This window comes from Haemaphysalis longicornis, unplaced genomic scaffold (assembly GCF_048455015.1).
Source record: "Haemaphysalis longicornis isolate Haplotype H1 unplaced genomic scaffold, Haemaphysalis longicornis Haplotype H1 scaffold_6, whole genome shotgun sequence".
Classification (NCBI taxonomy): Eukaryota; Metazoa; Arthropoda; class Arachnida; order Ixodida; family Ixodidae; genus Haemaphysalis; species Haemaphysalis longicornis.
Window position 1 is genome coordinate 29,132,814 of NW_027526407.1, and position 18,573 is coordinate 29,151,386.

The 18,573-nt window shown below is 48.0% G+C and overlaps 1 protein-coding gene and 1 long non-coding RNA gene across 3 annotated transcripts; one reads left to right on the forward strand and one right to left on the reverse strand.

Annotated features, from left to right (window-relative positions):
- The first annotated feature begins 4,310 nt into the window (after window positions 1-4,310).
- Window positions 4,311-17,220, forward strand: LOC144142408 (zinc finger and BTB domain-containing protein 41-like). 2 transcript variants are annotated; one of them, XM_077673901.1, is made up of 5 exons: window positions 4,311-4,436; window positions 7,217-7,312; window positions 8,577-8,642; window positions 10,162-10,336; window positions 15,056-17,220. In XM_077673901.1, exons 1-5 carry the CDS (start codon window positions 4,340-4,342, stop codon window positions 15,660-15,662), a joined length of 1,041 nt encoding a protein of 346 aa, XP_077530027.1. In that variant the 5' UTR covers window positions 4,311-4,339; the 3' UTR covers window positions 15,663-17,220. The 2 variants fall into 2 exon arrangements, with proteins under 2 accessions (XP_077530027.1, XP_077530028.1); XM_077673902.1 differs by lacking the exon at window positions 4,311-4,436 and adding an exon at window positions 5,787-6,326 and having other exon boundaries at window positions 15,056-17,219.
- On the reverse strand, window positions 7,319-15,163 carry LOC144142409 (uncharacterized). Its single transcript, XR_013316982.1, has 3 exons — window positions 15,041-15,163; window positions 9,383-9,457; window positions 7,319-8,091 (listed from the first exon to the last, which is right to left on the reverse strand). It is a non-coding gene; the product is annotated as an uncharacterized LOC144142409 (long non-coding RNA).
- Window positions 17,221-18,573: the final 1,353 nt, after the last annotated feature.

The following is an 18,573-nucleotide window of genomic DNA, read 5'->3' on the forward strand; positions in this document are numbered from 1 at the left end:
AAATAATTTGAGCATAGTAGGAATGGGGGCAAGTAGTGAGCAAGCAGGGTTCTTTGACCCGCAGTGCTCAAGCAGTAAGTGGCAACAGTCGGGAGAACACTTCGTTTTGGTCAGCTTATCATTTTCTGGTAGCAGCTGCTCCACCAAACACTAAATTTTTCCATGGTGCCACTGCCCAGATCTATTTCTAGAAAGCCCCACTCGTCAGCATTTTCATTACCTTTCTTTTTCCAAGCAACCTTCGCCATTCATGCTGCACGTTCCGGCTTACCGCTGTGCCATCGAGTGCAACATCAAAGGTCACTTCCTATGCTGCCCTCGCCATTACGAGGTTTTCTCATTTTGTTTCCTTGAATGATCTGTACATCACAGCGCTTAGTATTGTTGCAGGCAACTATCCCAGGCCACAAGCCATTGAAATGGTGATGCCTGGCATCCACAACTGAAATGTCGCGGTATGGTACACTGTGTGGTTCCCAGACAGTTTATCGAACGCCATTTTATCGAACGCCTTTTTATCGAAAAAATGCCCGTTTTATCGAATGCCGTTTTATCGAACCACCTAGGTCCGCTTTATCGAAAGTGCGGTTTTGCAGCTTTCCTTGTAATTCTCGGGGTTTTTTTATGTTTAACTGGCCCTAGCATTAACCTAACCTGTTGTCAGCTTCATTCTACATTGTCTTTGCCATGCATTACATACAAAAACCTGTCTATATATGTTGAAGCGCCTTTACTGCGTTTTCGAGCACCTTTGTTCTATTAAATTTTTTGTTTCACTTCTTGAGTCTTCATTGATTGCACTCAAGCATGTATGTCCCCTCTTGTTTATATTACAGAATTTGCTCCTATAGTACCAACCCTAACCCCGTGCGCAATATTCCTTAGATATGTATCGGCATGTTTAGGTTGGTGTTGTCAAATATACCCCTTGCGCCATATGGTTCATCATTACATGATCCAAAGTCTTGTCCTCCCCCGATATTTCTAGTCAGTTGGTTTGTACACGACTCCTATTCATACCATGTGGTCACAGTGTTTGCATCTGGAGAAATATTGGGCCAAGAACTTCTGAAAGATTAGTGCTATATGAATAGAACAGGGGGTGAGGGTCCGACAGTGAAAGTGAGGCCCCAACAGAGGCGGTGAAGTCTAGGAGAACTCGTCACAAGTGAACCCATCACAGCCAAGTTGTCATACTTGTCAAGTAGGGCAAGTCGTCACAGGTCATCTTGCACTAGGAAAACTCTTAACCTAGGACAACTGGACAATGGACCATCCCGTCACAATTTACGTGTTTTGTTAATCATGCTCAAATAAAAACTGCAGGATGTCGTAGAATTCTCTACGTTTGCGTCAACACTCTTAGCCCCTCCTTTGATTCACCAACCTTACGTTTTCGTGCTGGCCTTGGAGGAATACGCCCGACCAGGCAGCGCATTTTGTTGGTTTTTTGTGCGCTTTGTTCAGGTAATCGCACGGGCCATAGTATTAGACTTTGTTTGCTCGTTCTCATTTTTTTTTTCATTTTAATTAACAGGTAATTGGGTCACAGCGCTGTATTGAGTAGACCTTTATGATTTCTCTATTTTTGGTCTTTACTATTTTGATCTTACTTTTTTTATGCCTTATGATGAAAAAACAAAAGCACGCACCCCAACAGACCTGCTGGGGTGCAACGAGGGGAAGATGAAAACGAACAAACCTGCAGTACGGTGACTAATTTGGTAACTAACATTTTTCTTGTTAGTTCATGCAAGGCATCGAAAACAGTAGTACAAGGCTTGGTAACCTCTTAGCAACTGAATTCGGTGCCCATTAAGAATTAGGTATGCAGAAATCGGGAGAGGCTGTTGCTAGCGTTGCAGTTAAGTTTTTGACATTGGACCCACAAGCACCAAGAAGTGCCTTACTTATGTACAAAATACGCGGCGAAATGACTAGATTATGTGTCGACACAAAAGCGGTGTATACAAAAAAGTACGAAGCATATCGAGGCATTTTAATCAATACGCCACAGTGCCATGATATGCTTCGGATCAGATGGGGGGACTAGAGACACAAGGAGATTCGTTATGGCAGTACCACCTGCGCAGTGAACAGAACAAAAAATTCTGGAGACATATGTCGCGCATCTCAACGAAAACAAGAAAACACGCAGGAAATTAAAGGCAACTAGTACAAAGACTATAAATTTTTTTAAATAGGCTCGCTGTGGAGGCAAGATTTGCAAACTACATAGCGAGGAGGAAATTAAAAACCTACTGCAAATTCTGTTACTCGAAAAGGCTGAGAAAAACACTTTCGATACAACAGCTTCGATAAAATGCCCGTCGATAAAACGGTGTTCGATAAAGCGACTGCGTTAATGGCGTTCGATAAAACGGCGTTGGATAAACTGTCCGGATCCCCACTGTGTTCTTCGCATGCTGGTATTTATTAAAAATCAAAAATAAGGAACCATTTTACTGGTCATTCATGTCATCAACAAAGAAGTCCACAATTTTTTATCTCGACCGAACGCTCCTATTTTCACTCAACTTTCACGGGAAGGTGACACCCTTGTTTAAAAGCAGGCCAGGTGATGGTAACCGCTTGGTTACTTTTTGGTCAGAGAGAGCGAGAGAGAGAAATAAAACTTTATTTGTCATCTTTGCTGAGCGTAACCACCCGAGAGGGAGGTTCCGGGTGGGCGCTTCGTCAGACGGCGGCCAGGAGCCCATGGACCCTGGCGGCGTCTTCCACCAGCTAGATGACCGCAGCTTGTACTTCGGGAATGCAGCTGAGCAGCGCGGCCTCCCACTGCTCGGAATCCGGGGTTGGCGGACTGTGGTTTGAGATGGCAGGCCCAAACCATGAGGGTCAGTGAAGCAGCTGGCAGTCCACACCATTTGCATGTGCCCTGGTACCTTTCTGGGTACTGTCGATGGCATAGGGCGGGGTGGGGGAAAGTGAATGTCTGCAGCATACGCCACGCTGCAGATTGTCCTCTTGTGAGGGATCTGTGAGCTGCCGGAAGTTTCAGGCGACTCAGCCTATAGTGCTGGGTAATTTCCTGATATGTCCAGAGCCGATCCCTCCCCCACGTGTCAGACGGCACCTCTTCGGACTTGGAGTCAACCTGGTTGCAGAATCCTCGGGCTGCCTCGGGTGCCATCTCGTTCCCCGGGAGGGACGAGTGCGCTGGTGTCCAAACCAGACGGACTTGTCTTGATGTCGTCTCAGAGCGGGTCCGTAGTATATGCGCCGCTTCTGTAGAAACTCTCCCTCTTGCGTAATTGCGCATGGCAGTTTTGGAATCGGATATGATTACGCTGGCCCGTGTACCCGTGATGGCGAGGGCGATGGCCACTTCTTCTCCCGTATCTGTGCGGGACGTGTTGACTGAGCACGAGGATACCGTATTACCTTGGTGGTCAACCACCACTGCCGTTACCGCGCTTCGGCCAGGGTAGCTTGCCGTGTCGACGTAGCAGACCTCTGGGTTAGAGTGGTACTGCCTTTGCAGTGCCATGGCCCTTGCTTGTCGGCGCTCCTGGTGGTGTGATGGATGCATGTTGCGAGGGATCGGTGCCACACTGATGTGCTCCCGGATTTCCCGAAGTAAGGTGGTCTTGTGTCCGTGTTGATGGGCGTAAGGAATGCGCAAGGATTCTAGGATGGTTCTCCCGGTGATGGTAGCTGCTAAACGATTGTATTGGGCCGTACGTTGGGCTTCAATGAGCTCGTCCAAGGTGTTATGGATGCCCATCTCTAGCAGCCGGTCTGTGGCGGTGCTGATAGGGACGCCGACTGCTGCCTTGGTGGCTTTTCGAATAATTCGATTCTAATTTTTTCTATTTCTGCTTTCCTCAGCTTGAGATATGGGGCGACGTACGTAATTCTACTGATTATAAATGTCTGTACAAGGTGGAGGAGGTTGGGCTCCTTGAGGCCATGCTGTTTGTTTGCGATCCTTGTTATTAATCTGCTAATGTGGGCAGCCGCATTGTGCAATGATTGAATGGTTGCTGTGTTGGTGCCTTTCTCGTGGATCCGCAGACCCAGAATGCGAATGCAGTCAGTTTTGGGGATGGCGTTCCCTTGGAGGAATACTTGAATGTCTGGAGCAGATGATGGTCGCCTGCCTGGCCTTGTGGGGTTGTACAGAAGGATCTCTGATTTCTGCAGGGAACAGGCCAAACCTCTATCGTGTACGTATGTATGTACAACATCTGCGGCTGCTTGCAAGCGTTCCTGTATCTCCGCATCACTACCACCTACTGTCCACACCGTAATGTCATCGGCGTACAAGCTATGGTGAATGTTGGGGATCTGGTCGAGCAAAGGAGGCAGCCCAAGCATGGCCACATTGAAAAGGAAGGGGGTAAGCACGGAGCCTTGTGGTGTCCCCCTGCTGCCCAGGCTCATGGAGTCCGATTTGAGACCATGGATGTTGAGTTGAGTGGTTCGTTGCGAAAGGAAGTCCGCAATGTAGGTATATGTCTTGACACCAACGTTGAGGTTATTAAGTATGGCCGCATGGCTCACGCAATCAAAAGCCTTCGTAAGAATCACTTTTAGGGGCGAAGCTCCTTAAGGCGTGGGTCTGTCCATCCTCGGCGTATGTATGTAGCCACCTCTAGTTTAGTTCTTGGATTGTTTACTAGATGTCGTGGCTACCTCTAGTTTAGTTCTTGGATTGTTTACTAGATGGCGGGGAGCGTTGTAATAAAATCCGTTCGCTGTTGGCGCGCGCTCGGAGTCGCCCGATGGATAAAGGCCGACCTCCATGCAGCGAAATGTAGGCGAAAAGGCGGCGGACGTCGCCCGGCGGCGGCCGCTCCGCCGCCGGCGTCGAAAATACGGCTGTTCGTCGGCGATCTACGCGAGCTAGATGTCGAACGCGCGGCGGCGAACGCGACCGGAAGCGGGAAACTGCATTTTGAGGCCGCAGCCAATCACAGCCTCGTACTTCGTTGTACTTCCTGTCCTGTCTTTCATCGGCGGCGTTCGCCGGGTCACGTTGCATGGAGGTTGGGGTGGACGAAAACTGAGCGGCGCGTCAAACCACGGCGTCCGCCGCAACCTCCACGGCGGCGGCGCGCGGTTTTACCGATGATTTCCCCTCAAGAGCTTCGCCCACTCATCATCATTCACCCCGTGGATATGCTGTGAATTTTTTTTGGTCAAAAGATAAACTGGCGTGCCTCGGCGGCCGCCACGAGGCACGTGCTCACGAGCGCTCGCCATTTTCTCTCTCCTCAAGGTTTTTGCCAGTTCTTTTTTTTTTCTTCTTCTTCTTCTTCCAGAACCACTGCGCGAAACGAAGACGTTTGGCGGTCGCCGTGAGGCACGCGCTCGCGAGCGCTCGACATTTTCTTAAGTTACGGCCGGTAACAGCAGCTCCGCTGTTTCCGGCCGTAACAGCGGAGCTGCTACGGAAGCTGCTTGAGTGTGGCAAGTGAAAAGAAACAATAACAACGATAATTTATTTCAACCCAGGAGGGCTGGGGTGAGCTGGAAAGGCCAAAGGCCCGTACCGAAAGGCCCAGCACATTTCGAGGAATTTAGGCCGCACGTGAATGCGCCTTTCATCCAGCTGCCGTGGCTCGTTGTGCGATCGTCTTACGCTCGTCTTGTTGTTCTGTTTGTCTCACGTTTTCAGTGTCGCATTTTTTAAAGGTTTCTTCGTGTCTATCAAACCGTGTTTGGCTACTTTCAGTGGTTATTCACGTGGTAGTCAACAAACATTGCTTCGGGAGCTACAGATCCAATCCAATCCAAATCCTTTTATCTTTTATGTTGCATTTTTTGTTTGCTTGAGTAAAGTCCCTGTTCTGTGGTAAATTTTGTATGTGGTGCGCGATTCGTTGGTTGGATAGGTATTTCGTCTGGGCTCTGCTTCAGCTTTGCACAGAACCTAAGGCCTCTCTTATTTGCCACTTTGGACTGCTCCAGAGTAGCTCGTATTTTATTGGCCCATAGAATTTCATTGGCGGTAGCAGTTTCGGGCTGCCCAGGAAATGCTCAAAGCTGCCCTGGGCCGGCAAATGAGAGAGCGCGTTAAGTCAAGGTAGTGTGGTTTATGAGTTGCGATGGAGAAGCCACGCGTAGTTAGGACTCCCGAAGAGCAGCTCGCCTGCTGAGCGCTGCGGCGCGAGATTTAACGAACGCACACTCGACGGCGCCGCGCGGCGAACACGCTCGCCAAAGATCGCGCCCAGGACGCCGGCGGAAAGCCAGATGGGACGACATCTGCCGCAAATCGGAGAACGCGGCTATGGTGGCCACCGTAACGCGGCCAAAAGACGCCAGGGCCATGCTGCGAAAAGTGGAAAGAAATAAAGGTAGTTCCAATTAATTTCAGCTGTGTAACCTGCGTTAGCCGAATCAGCTGATCAAGAAAACGCGCATCACAGTCGAAAAAAGTCATTGGGAGGACCATTTGGACCTGCCGAAGACACAGTTGGTTCAATTTGAACCATTTGAAAATGCAAATGGTTCCATTTGGCCCAATTGTGTTTTCGGCAGGCCCGATTGGGCCTCCATTGGTGTTTTCACCTGGCAGCTCCTATAGGCCTGCCCATGTAAACCAGCTGGCCGGCCAGAATTCCCAGCTGGGCCCAGCTGCTGGTGTGTGGTGTCCTGATAACAACGAGCGTGAACTTGAAACAAGTAATCGAGATATTAAAGAAAACGGACGAAGCAGTGGCAACTCCCACTGATTCTCTGTGACACAGCAATCTTGTTTGCGCAGCTGAGGAAAGATGCTGCCAAGAAATATGAGTCCGGGGCGATTCAGTTGTGTTTGTTCACACAACTGAAATGCTAACTTGCTGTTAACACCAACTGTGTTCTTAGTGCCGGCCCATTTTCCGTACCTCCCGCCCATATTACATCACTGCAGCGTGAAATTTGAAAGTATTCAGTATTTCTTGCATTTTCTCAGTTAGTAAACGTCTTTCATGGCTCGAATGGAGCTAAGCAAGCCACCAAAGTAGTTTCTTCAAACTGAACAAAGTTTTATTTTCTCTTCGTGGCCCATGTAACCGTCTAAATGCCCGCGTTGGCTTTGCTCATGATTTTCATGCCACATGCAGCAACAGTGGCCATTCACCAGAAAATGGCTACACGTGCAGGCATTGTCGCCGCCCCAGTGGTCAAGGCCAGTAAAGGTTCTTTGTTTTGTTGCTTTCTCTGCAAGCGTCTGATGCGGGAATTTCTTTCTTTCTAACAGCCGTGCAGTGCGGGGAAAGCAGGCAACGCACAACGCAGACGCCTCGAACATCCCTCAGGAACACAGCATGCCAGACAGAGGTCGTCCCATTGCCAGGTTTGGTGACCGCCATTCTTTATAACATGCTCTACAAGGGCGAAAGCAAGGCATTCCGTCTTCTCTGAACATTGCTAGCGCTGTATTTGTGCATTTGCAACACTGCAGCTGCTGGATCAGCGTCCCTCTCCCGAATCTACGTTCTTCCTTCCCCAACTTTGCCCAGATTTAATGCGCGCCTTTGAAAACGTTGAAACCCTTGAATTTGAAGAGCTTGTTCTCAGGGCTTTGAGAATCATGGAAATATTATGAACCCTTGGAAGTGCCTAAATTTCTTGAATCCAATCAATGAGAGGCCATGTAGGCACTGAGTGAGTGCTTGTTCCTTGGTTGATCTCGTCTAGCAAATGAAAGTTTGCATTTCGTAACGCACCAAAAGTATTTACTGGTGTCTCTCAGTTATAAAATTTGTCAAAGAGCCATTGTTGCGACGAGGAGGCTTTTCTATTCTGAAAACAAGTCCCCTCGTTGAAATGTTGGCTTTAGCAACTCTGCTGTCTTTAGATGTTTTTTCATTATTTCGTGCCTCCACTCTTCCCCTGAACATTGTCCTTGTTTAGATTTTTAACATGCAATCAGTCCTTAAAATATCCACGCACGGAGCTACTTGGAAAGTCTTTGAAAACCCTTGGAATATTTTGTCATCATGAACCCTGTTTGTCGTGCTTTTCCATTTTGCAATGTTTCAGAAGGCTGACCAATGTACATAAAGCTATAGAAAACCTTGCCTGATGGTCAAACTTGCGTGTAGTTTCAGGGGAGGCCTCTTTTGGGTTAACCTGGAGGGAAAGCGCGCGGCAAAGTGGGACCTCCGCTTGGCAGGCGTTTCAAAGTGACATGAAAGAGTGCCCAAGGACAACGAGGAGAAAAAAAAAAACACGCTGACAGTGGCTTCCAACTGTAAATTTATCCTGCAAGCTTTCAGGATTTGTACATCACTTGTTACGCTCACAAAATGGGAAAAAGACGACGCAAAAAATACACTCCTTGATAGGACTTGCCAAATATCAACCGAGGCTTGCTTAAACCTTCAAGGAGGCACATTCGCTCTCGTTGAGGCTGATTTTGAGACGCTCATTGAGAACTCAAAATAAAGTTTGAAGTCAGGCCTGTGCACTTTTCTTGTCATTTTATGTCACTGTGATCAACCCCAGGCATGTCAAAATATTTAAAGTGGCGCAGATAAAGCCTTCACAACACAGCCTGCTGAAATACCTACAGTGTTGAGACACGAACAACAAAACGCTGATTTCTCTCGCTGCAGGCTCAGGGTTGCACAGCAAGTCCAGTCATGGAGGGACCTCGAACCGTGCAGCTCAGAATAGGCCTGGTAAGTGAATTTTTCTCCTGTGTTCAGGCTTGACATAGCTTTGCACCCCTCATGCACACAGTACTCAGGAAAATAGACAAAACTGCTGTATGAGCTAATAGCCAAAGGCTTGTTATGGGTTTGAAAAAAAAAAGGAGTGATTAATGTGGTCACTGCAAGGTAAAATAAAAGGGTATGTAGAATGGAGTTATAAATTAATTGAAGTTTGCAAAACAGAAGCTTATAAAGATGGCTAGATTAAAACAGGAGCTACAAATTGTGAGCTAATATCATCACTCGCTCATGCAAATAGAAGGTTAGATTGTAGGCAAGCCAAAGAAAAAGTATTCATCAACAGCCTGTTTAGGTCCACTGGAAGACGAAGGCTTCTCCCATTAACTTTAGCCGCTTCTGTCCTGCACTGCTGGAGTCAATTCCTTGCCCCCAAAGCTCCTTGTTTTGTCCCCCCATCAAGTTGTTGGCCTTCCCCTTTTTCTAGACGCATCTCTTGATCTCCAGTCTGTTACCCTGGTCATTTTGTCATTTTGTCTAACTACATGGCCAACCCAAAGCACATTGCTTTTTCTATATTGTAGCTGTGATATCTACTCAAGTTTTTTCCCAAATCCAGGAAGCTCATTTCCTATCCCTAAGTTTGCTCTCAAGTTGTTTAGTTAGGTGCCAAGTTTCAGCTCCATATTTTGTCACCGGCAGGGTACATTAGTTGTATATTCTTCTTTTTATTGATAGAGGTAGCTTACTTTTTATTATTTGGGAGTGCTTGCCTGGTGCACCCCAGCCCAACCCTATTCAGCGCCGGATTTTCTCCATAATATCTGAAATAAAAAGTGTAATTGCATAGTATTTGATCCAAGCACCAGCACACTCGGAAATGCTCATGCTTTGCTGACGCTCTTGGAATTGTTCTGTGAATGTTGTGAGGGATCTTCGATGTCCTAAGCCAGGTTTTTGGCCACCGAAAGATAAAGGTAGCGTGTACTCTCACGGCAGCCGTGAGAGTTACCACAGGAAATTTTTCACGGCAGCTGCCACATGTGAAAACGTAACCTTTTCTAACCTACTCTAGCCCAAGATAACCTAACCGTAACCCAGCCCAACTACACCTTGAACAGCCGATATCTTAAGCCCAACGCAGTAGCAGTCCCATGTGTTGATCTGCGTTAATTGTAAAAATAACCTCGCTCCAGAAAATTCTCAACCAAAAACCCGATGAACAAAAACTTGCCAAACTCTGAAACTGCAAAGAAAAAAAAAAAAGAAGAAGAAGAAGAGAAAAAGCCCTGTTCTGAATTCTAAGTCTTCCAGTCTCCCAGCGGCTACTACACCACAATGCCAAATAAGCAGTTGGCAGAGTTATTTTTCGCAGAATATTGGACCCAACAATGCTCGGGGTGCCGTGAAACCCAACAATGCCGTGAGAATTTTGGGAAGGTAATTCTCACGGCTGCCGTGAGAATAGACACAGCCAGAGATAAAACGCCCGTTCTGCTTTCTCATTCTCTCGTGTGGTGCCTCTTAGGGATCCAGGTCAACTTTCTCCAGACTGGCGTGTGCTGCGTGGCCTGCTACAAGTTCTTTGCTCGGAAAGACAGCGCCGACCGGCACTGGCGACTTCAGCACGCACTGACCGAGCGGCTGTCACTGCAGGTGGAACCTTACTGGTGCCCCTACTGCCAGTTCTCAAGCTACGCCAGGTAGGCAGCCGCGCTGGCCGTACACTTGCCGGTCTAAAAATTGGACGCATATCCGCTTCCTTCACTAAAAATGTCGTCTATCCTTCTATCGTCTTTCAATAGAAGGCTATCGATATTTATGTGGCGGAAAAAGAGACAATTAGGGGGTGTGGAGAGAGGCGATTACGTGGCGGGTGCTATCGATAGAAGGCTATCCATAACTCCTGCCACGTAATTGCCTCCCCCCCATTGGTCACGCTTTCCTCCACCCGCCTCGCTCCTCTCATGATAAACACGGTGGAGGTTCACTCGAGTCAATTCAATTTTTCTGCTTTCCTCTGCTCACAAGCCATTTATTGGGTAATTTGTTACCGCTGCATTTGGAATGCTACCACGAAGTTGAGGCACGGGCGTGAGCACTTTTTGTATTCTGGCGTGAAAACATTGTTTTCAACGCGTATTTTTTATTTGCTATAGGCTCCGCGTGCTGGTATGGCAGCAACACGGACGCCTGAACAACTAGCACACCCCCTCCAGTCGCTTGCAGCATTTGTCAGATGTTGACATTGCCAGCATACCAGTGGGCTGTCCTCGCACTACGGTGCAATGAGTGATTCCTGAAACCAGCACGCTCGTTTTAACCATTTTAGAGAGATGGGAAATATTGGGACATTTTGTTATATAAGAAAACTGCAAAACGGGGCCACCAGCTACACTCCCAAGCGATGTTTACTGCGTCCGGGTGGAGCCAGAAAGTGCAGTGTAGCAGTTCAACTTTTCCAGCAATGACGTTGGGCACATATGTGGGCCATGACTTTTAGTTAAACGCGGATGCACTGAATGGTTGTATGTTCTGTAGTAAACACGTGGATCACGTATCCGGGACCACCTCTTGACCGGAGCAGTCGCTCTACCAACTGAGCTAACCAGGAGGCCAGTCGTTTGGTAGCGTGAGAGCGAATCGATCAACAACTCGAAGTGAAGCACAGGTGTTAATCGACCAGATTTAGGGGAAATCCCCAAGTTTCTGAGGAAGCTGTATAGCTTTCCTTTGTAGCCGTACGGCTGCATTCAGGTGGATGTCATACTTTCCTTTGCAGAAACTGAAAATTTACTTCCAAAAGTCGGTTACATTACTTTGCAGACACGCATCTGGACCAGGCGCGTTTAAGTGGCAGATAGGGAGCGCCATCGCAGCGGAGATCGCTCCGTAGAGCAAGAAAAGTTGCTCCCCCGAAATCGGCGAAGTCAGCCGGATTTCGTGGGGGGCCTTCTCTTCTCTCGAGACGTCTTCGCCGTCTGCTTCCGCTCAACTCCCCTTTTTGAACTGCCATGGCGCCCACCCCGGCAAATAGGCGCAACGGCCACGGCCACAAGGGGAAAATACTAGATGCTGCATGTCGTGTCACGTTCATGTTTGCTACTTAACGAAAGCGTGCGACAGCTGAAAGTCGAAATCAAGTGGCGAGGAGCCCAGCTCAAACGAAAACTGGATGGGCGTGGCGTATAAGCGCGCCTTGAGGGTTTATTTTTGTTGTTATTATTTTTATTTTTCACCTGCCTGCAAAAAAGGCCGACGTAACTTTCGTCGCGGGCAACACTTGACGCCGTCGAGACTACTAAAGTTTATTGTCAAAAGAGCCGGTGGAGGGACTCTAGTTGAGACCTGGCAAGAAAAAAACACTTGCAGGGAAGCAGACGTTTTTGGAAGGGCCTAACATAAAGGCTGTCGGGAAATTCCTGTTCCCGCCATACTTCAGCATTTGCTCTGGCGGGAGCGGGTGCATTCCAAAGGCTGTTTCGGAGCAGCGTGCGCTGCGGCAGAGCTCGCTGATTGCTCTGAATCTGCCATTGGAATTCCACATTTGTGTCACCCCCCGATAGTGTGGCTTTTTCTTTTTTTTTTTTGTTTTTTTGAGTGGCTGCAGCCGTAGCAATTTAAATCTGAAAAAAAAAGCATTTTTTTTTTTTTCACTTTTTGGACACTGTTAGCCTCAAATTGGTAGATAAAATGCTGACTGGACTTGCAGCAAATTTCATGAATGGGGGATTGCTTTCTAAAAACATTTTTTTGCCGCGAGATATGAAATACACGGGCTGCTATGGACATTAACAGGGTTACCAGCGCACGCAGACGGGGACACAGATGGAAAAAATGACAGGACAAGGCGCTGACTTGTTCTGCCTGACTCGTCCAGTGCCTTGTCCTGTCCTTTCTTCCATCTGTGTCTCCCCGTCTGCGTGCACTGGTAACCCTGTTAATATGCATCACCAACTAGTGCACCAAGCCATCCTTGTGAGCTTCTGTGGACGTCCGCCGAGGATCCAAAAATATTTCGTACTCACGTGCTTTCATTATTGCAGGGTTTGACTGTAATTGTTTTGTGAAACGTTGGGTATGCTCGACAAACAGAGTCACATAAGTGGCAGTATCGCTTATGCAGTTGTCCATCGTCGTGTCAGACAAGCCCAAAGCACAGACTGCGTGCAGTTGTAACAAGCATAGTGCGTGCAGTATGCTCTGGTGCTTGTATGTGTATGCGTTTGTAAGTTCCATTGTTTACTCCAACAGAATTAAAATTTAGGCACAAGTATAACTTCTTCTGCAAGCTTATAAATAAGCCCTGCCTACCTCGCGTTTGCCTTTGCCGGCCTCACCCAGTCGCACAGCCGGCACATATGGCATCACAGGTTCTGTTGCGGGAGACAAGCTAGTAGGTCGGACGGCCATTCTGTTTCTTCCTAATTATACAGCTTACTTGAGTGAAGTTTGCATTACAAGTTTGCCATTCTAACGAGGCAAAGTTTCGAAGGAACCAAACTTGCATTTCGCCTTCGTGGCCCCCTGAAGTAAAGAAGTGCCAAGCTGTAACGCTTTCTTGTTCAGAGCACTTATGCCAACCTACGCGTAGCACTTTGAAAGTGGTGGTGCATGTCACGTAGGTGCAGGGAAATGGTGAAGAAGAGACGCTCGTCTCTCACTACTTTAGAGTTAAGAAAAAAGATTTACATGGTGCGTCATTTGATTAAGAGGCTGGGGACTGTGACAGCACACAGGTGGGCTTTCTTACCTAGAGGGCATTGATCGGGCCAGCTTTAGTGCAGTGTCGTCAGGTGCGAAAAGAGCAGAGAAGAACAGAGTGCAGTGTTGGCCCAACGCCATCGAGGCAAGAGGTGCCCCCCGAAAGCATCTTTCATTACCCGCACATCACCGGAGCATTGCTTGCGAGAAAGCCCAATGCTGCTAGCGGACAGAGTCGGTGCTTGTTTGCAGCGGTCGAACGTAAACGCTCAAAGTGGGATTCATCGGGTGCCCAGCTAGTTCTAGTGAGGAATTTCTAGTTTTTAACGAGGCTTAATTTCATGCGTCCCAATTCGGAAACAACTGCCCGTTTGCATTTTCGAAGTTTTAAATAATTTGAAAATACTTTGAAAATTTTCTAGTTCTGCTATTTGATTCGAAGCAGAATTGAATGTCACGTTATTTGCTTCAGTATTCAAATGTTCCGAATGCTTGCACACATAAAAATTCAGGGAAGCTTGCACTAATGTGCAAGACTGGAATGGCGAAGCGGCTGTGGGTGAGCATTGCTGGACGAGTAGTCAACTTTCAGTATCATATTGTTTATTCACATAGTTGCAGTACTAGTAACTGTCATATGTATCAAAGAGGTTGTCGTCATCTTCGTGGCGAGTGGTGGATGCAAAGTCATCCTCAGCATTGTTGACTTCCACCAGCTCAACTGGCAAAGCTTGCGCGAAGTCGCACAATGCCTGAACTATAGTGAAACTGCAGGATTTCTTTCTACGTGAGCACTGAAGGACAAATCAGTGACATCACCACACATTTGCACAAGTTTGAAATTGTTTATTTACATGTTTCGTCGTTGAATTGCACTTTGCTAGTAATAGTCGTCGTCGTATGCATCGCTATCATTGTGTTCCTCATGCCAAGCATGACATGCGCAGTAGTGCTTGACGACAGCGCTGGAGCTTTTTTTTTTTTTACTATAGTTACTGCACGAGCCGGGACTTGGTGGCCGCCATGAGGCACACGCTCACAGGCGGTCCACATTTTCCTGGTGTTTCTCCCTGCAACACCAGACATACGGCTTGTACAACAGCGCCACTCTTAAAATGTTTTTAAATACTATAAATAGTGGTGCCTAATTACTGTAATTCTTCTGCAATTTCCATAGCAATAGGACGTGTGTCTGTGATGGAAACTGTAGCTGGAAAAGGCAATTTCAGTGGGCTTTAAGGTGTTTGCGTGAGTTCTGGTACCAGCACGAGTAGTGAGTTTGTGCAATGGTATGTTTGCTGTGGGGTACGGTTTTTGTGGTTTTACATTGTTTTTCTTCTATTACAAGTTTCGTGCACAAAATTAAAGTGCACTTACCTGTATAAAGAGACTGAATTTACAAACGTTTTCGGGGTAAACTATTTCTATTATAACAGCTTGTGGGAAAAGAGGAGCTGGTTTGAGGGAAATGTCGTTTGTCGTTCTCCGAGCCCTGCCAGCGAGTAGGTGACGTCAAGCTGTCTGTGCTGTGCTTATAACCACTTTAAAAAAAATAAACAGTGGAAAGGCAACGGAGCACAAGAAAGGCAGAATGAACAGACACTACATTATTCTGGCGTATTCTTTTCAAAATGTGCCACTCATCCAATCTTCCGTTTCAGCGAGTTGTAAAACGCGGTTGTAATGATGTCTTCTCTGCTCACCTGTCGCATACACAGGAAGACTGTCCAGGCCCACGAGAGGAACCACAATGAAGAAGAGGTGTACACGTTCGAACTCTCTCCACCCAAGCACCAATCCAGAAATGAGCCGAGTCGAGGTAAAACTAGCCAAGCCGTTCGGGTGACGGGGCGGCGCTCCCAGAATGACAAGGCCGCCAACACCTGCGACATCTGCCAAAAAGAGGTCGCGCATCCGTGGTACCTGGAAGTGCACAAGCAGCTGCACACCGGGGAGAGGCCGTACGTGTGCGGTGTGTGTCAGAAGCGCTTCCACGTGAAATCCGGTCTGACCGCACATCGGAAGGCGCACGAACAGCGCCACACCTGTGCGTGCGGCCGACGCTTCATCTCCAAGAAAGACCTCGACTTCCACAGTCAAGTGCACACCATGGGCAAGCGCCCGCACGTGTGCGGGGTCTGCCAGGAGGCCTTCGTGTGCCGCGAGAAGCTCGTCCTGCACGAGAAAAGCGCGCACGCCCGGGTGGTCGAGAGGCCCTACAAGTGCATCACCTGCCACGAGGGCTTCCCCCACAAGATGGCTCTGATCAGCCACGACTGCAAGATGGTCTGGAGCCGCATGGCGCAGACGAAGAAAAAGTCCTGACACCCTGGGGTGCGTCCAATTCGGGCCTCTGCGAGAAATACGGACTGCGGAAGTTGAACGACCGCCGCTACTACTGTACGTCGCTACGGCAGGCTGAAAAGGTGTGGAAATGTTCCCGGTCATAGCTGGTGCTTTAGTGCAAGATGTGTTGATTTCTGTGTGTCTGTACTGTGGGAGGGATTCCTTGTCCGTATTCTGCGGGGGGGTCCAAGCCTGAGGCACTGCACTGGTGCGTGTTTAGTTAGTACGATTCCTGGTTGCGATGCCCATTTTTCCTGGTGGATTAAAAAAACGAGAAATCGCTCAGTGTGCGTGAGAATTTGTTTTTTCTCTCTCTCTTTCTCTCACGTAAGAAAGAGAAATAAGGGGATTCTGGGTGGAGTTTGTAATTTAGCGTACAGTTAAACAGACCAGTCCTGGAGGTGTATTTCCAAACCCTTCACTGCACAGTGCCCCACGTGACGTCTCTTAGCATGATGCAGAATGTTAATTACACGTGGTTGTAGGCTGTGCATTGAACCTAATGCAACCTAAAAGATACCAATTCACCATTATTAACAAGCAACACGTAGGATTGAATTTAGAAAAATAAATCCCAGTAAGAAAGTAGACCTTCTGTGGCTCGAAAGGCCCTCATCACCAAGCTCTGTACCTCGATGCCACACAAACAGAATGATGGGTAGAGCCCCTAGCTTTCTGCGATTCCGCAATTCCGCGAAAAATCGCGGAAATAAAGTGTTTTCGCGGAATTCAAAAAAAAAAAACGTCAAAAGTGTGGTGCTACGTCCCCAAAACGATATATTCAGTGAAATGTGGCGGAAAAGTGGTATTTTCTATTAGTAATAGCAAAATGGTTTCTATTAATTGTCTGCAACCTTTTTACTGTTGAAAATTTAAATTTGCATCTGCATATTCCTGCCTTATCAAATAATAAAAGTGTCCAGTTGACGCAGCCTCCACCTGAATCAAGGGGCTTAGCCATAGCCACAGAAAGAGAACATTGCACACGACAAGGCCCGTCAGATTATAAAAACAAATGAAGGGTGCAACGAGAAAAGCGGCTAGCAAGGCGCTAGTATGCTTGGAGAACTCTTACACTTGGAAGTTCTTCAAGAGTGTGAGGTGCTTGGATCCGCAGCAAGTTGGGTGTCTCTCAGAGTAGAGATCAAATTTTGGGGCCGTTCCTGGATTTATAGCCCTAGCTGCTAAATGGCAAGTGTACTTGAAGTCTGCCCAAGACCTCAAAGTGCACGAGGCCAGCCTTCCGTGATGGAGAGACTTGCTACATGCCCTGCACAGCTTTGTGTTGTTTTACAGGGCAACTGTGTAGGAATCTAGCTTCGTAGCAACAGCTGAGGATGTAGGAAAGTCCAATGTGCCTTTCTGTGAGTGCAGTTTGTCATGTGACGCCATGGAGGGGCTGCAAGGTCACAGGCTCGGAAGGCGTCTCTTGTGGAAGGGTGTTCCAACACAAATCTTTGAAGAGAAGGCGTGATGTCAAAACTGTACGCGACGTCCTCGGGTGTGCCACGATAGGAAGTGATGCCGACTCTCACTATGACGTCACGGTCACGCCCTTGTTCGTGTTCGTCGTCATCCTGTGATATCCGTGATGTGCAGTGCAGTGAAGCATTAGTGCGTGCAGCACTTGGGGAACCTGCGACTGGAGAGATGGGATGAAGGAGCTAGGGAAGCATTGACTCAGAACTCTCTCATTGCCTGGTCATCTATTTGATCAAATACCAAACTGCTTTATGGAATGCACATGCCTGCCTGTTCTTCCTTGTGTGTTTTCCAGGAAACACCAGCAGACAGTGACTGCCAAAGAATTTCTCACTTAAAGGGGCCATGCAGACAGAAAAAAAGTTTGGTTCATTCAAAATTCAAAAGAGTGCTTTTTCCCTGCAACATTGATGCGAGTTTCATCATAAACTTCAAAAAAATAATCGACATTCTATTAAAGAAAATGGCCACTTTATGGCTCTTTCTCCATGACCTCACGGTATCTTGAGCTCACGGTACCAAAGCCACCTCCAAAAAACTGGACTGGGCAGTTCTAGTGGGGCCTCTGGTTCCATTTGATTGCATCGCTTAAAGGCTACCCTGCAGTGAAGGGCACTGATGACTGAGCTCTTAGTGCTGACCTATATTACGTCACTGCTGCGGGAAATTTGAAGGCCTTCCCATATTTCTCGCATTTTATTTTTAAAAAATGTTCCTGCGTTTTTGCAGCCGCCCTTTTCCATAGGGGCGATTTCCCATGCAAGCCGGATGAACTTCCCAAGCGTTGTAGTCCCACACAAGGGCCGAGCTAGGCCGGAGAGTCGCTTGTACCTATTTTACCGGTAGGTACCCGGCGCCACCAAGGCACACGAATGCACATGGTGCCTTCCACAGCCACGGTGGACGCTCAACTTGTTACCGCTTGTGGCAGTACACGCCGCCAGACTCTCACCCCCGGTAATGCGGCAACGCAGCATGATGACTCGTTACCGCTTGTGGCAGTACACGCCGCCAGGCTCTCACCCCCGGTAATGCGGCAACGCAGCATGATGACCGGGGGCCCCGCCAGATGGACAAGGGTTAGGGGCCCCTCACAAGGGTAAAGGCAGCTTTTGAGGCGTGAATTCCCCTTTCAAGGGTCCGCACTCGACCAGGGACGCCTGTACTGATCAAAGAAACCGGTGGGTGCCCAGCGGTACGCAGATTCAAACCCGGTACCTCCCGCATACAAGGCGAGTGCTGTACCTTTGAGCCATCGCTGCAGTATAAAAGCCATCACTGAGCCATCGCTGCGGTACTGCTGCAATAAAGTGCTCAGTTGTTTGTCAGTCCTTCCTTCGTCCTGACTTTTATGTCTTTCCTGTCATCCATCTGACTTTACCTAATCTTTACCTACCACTATCCCCTT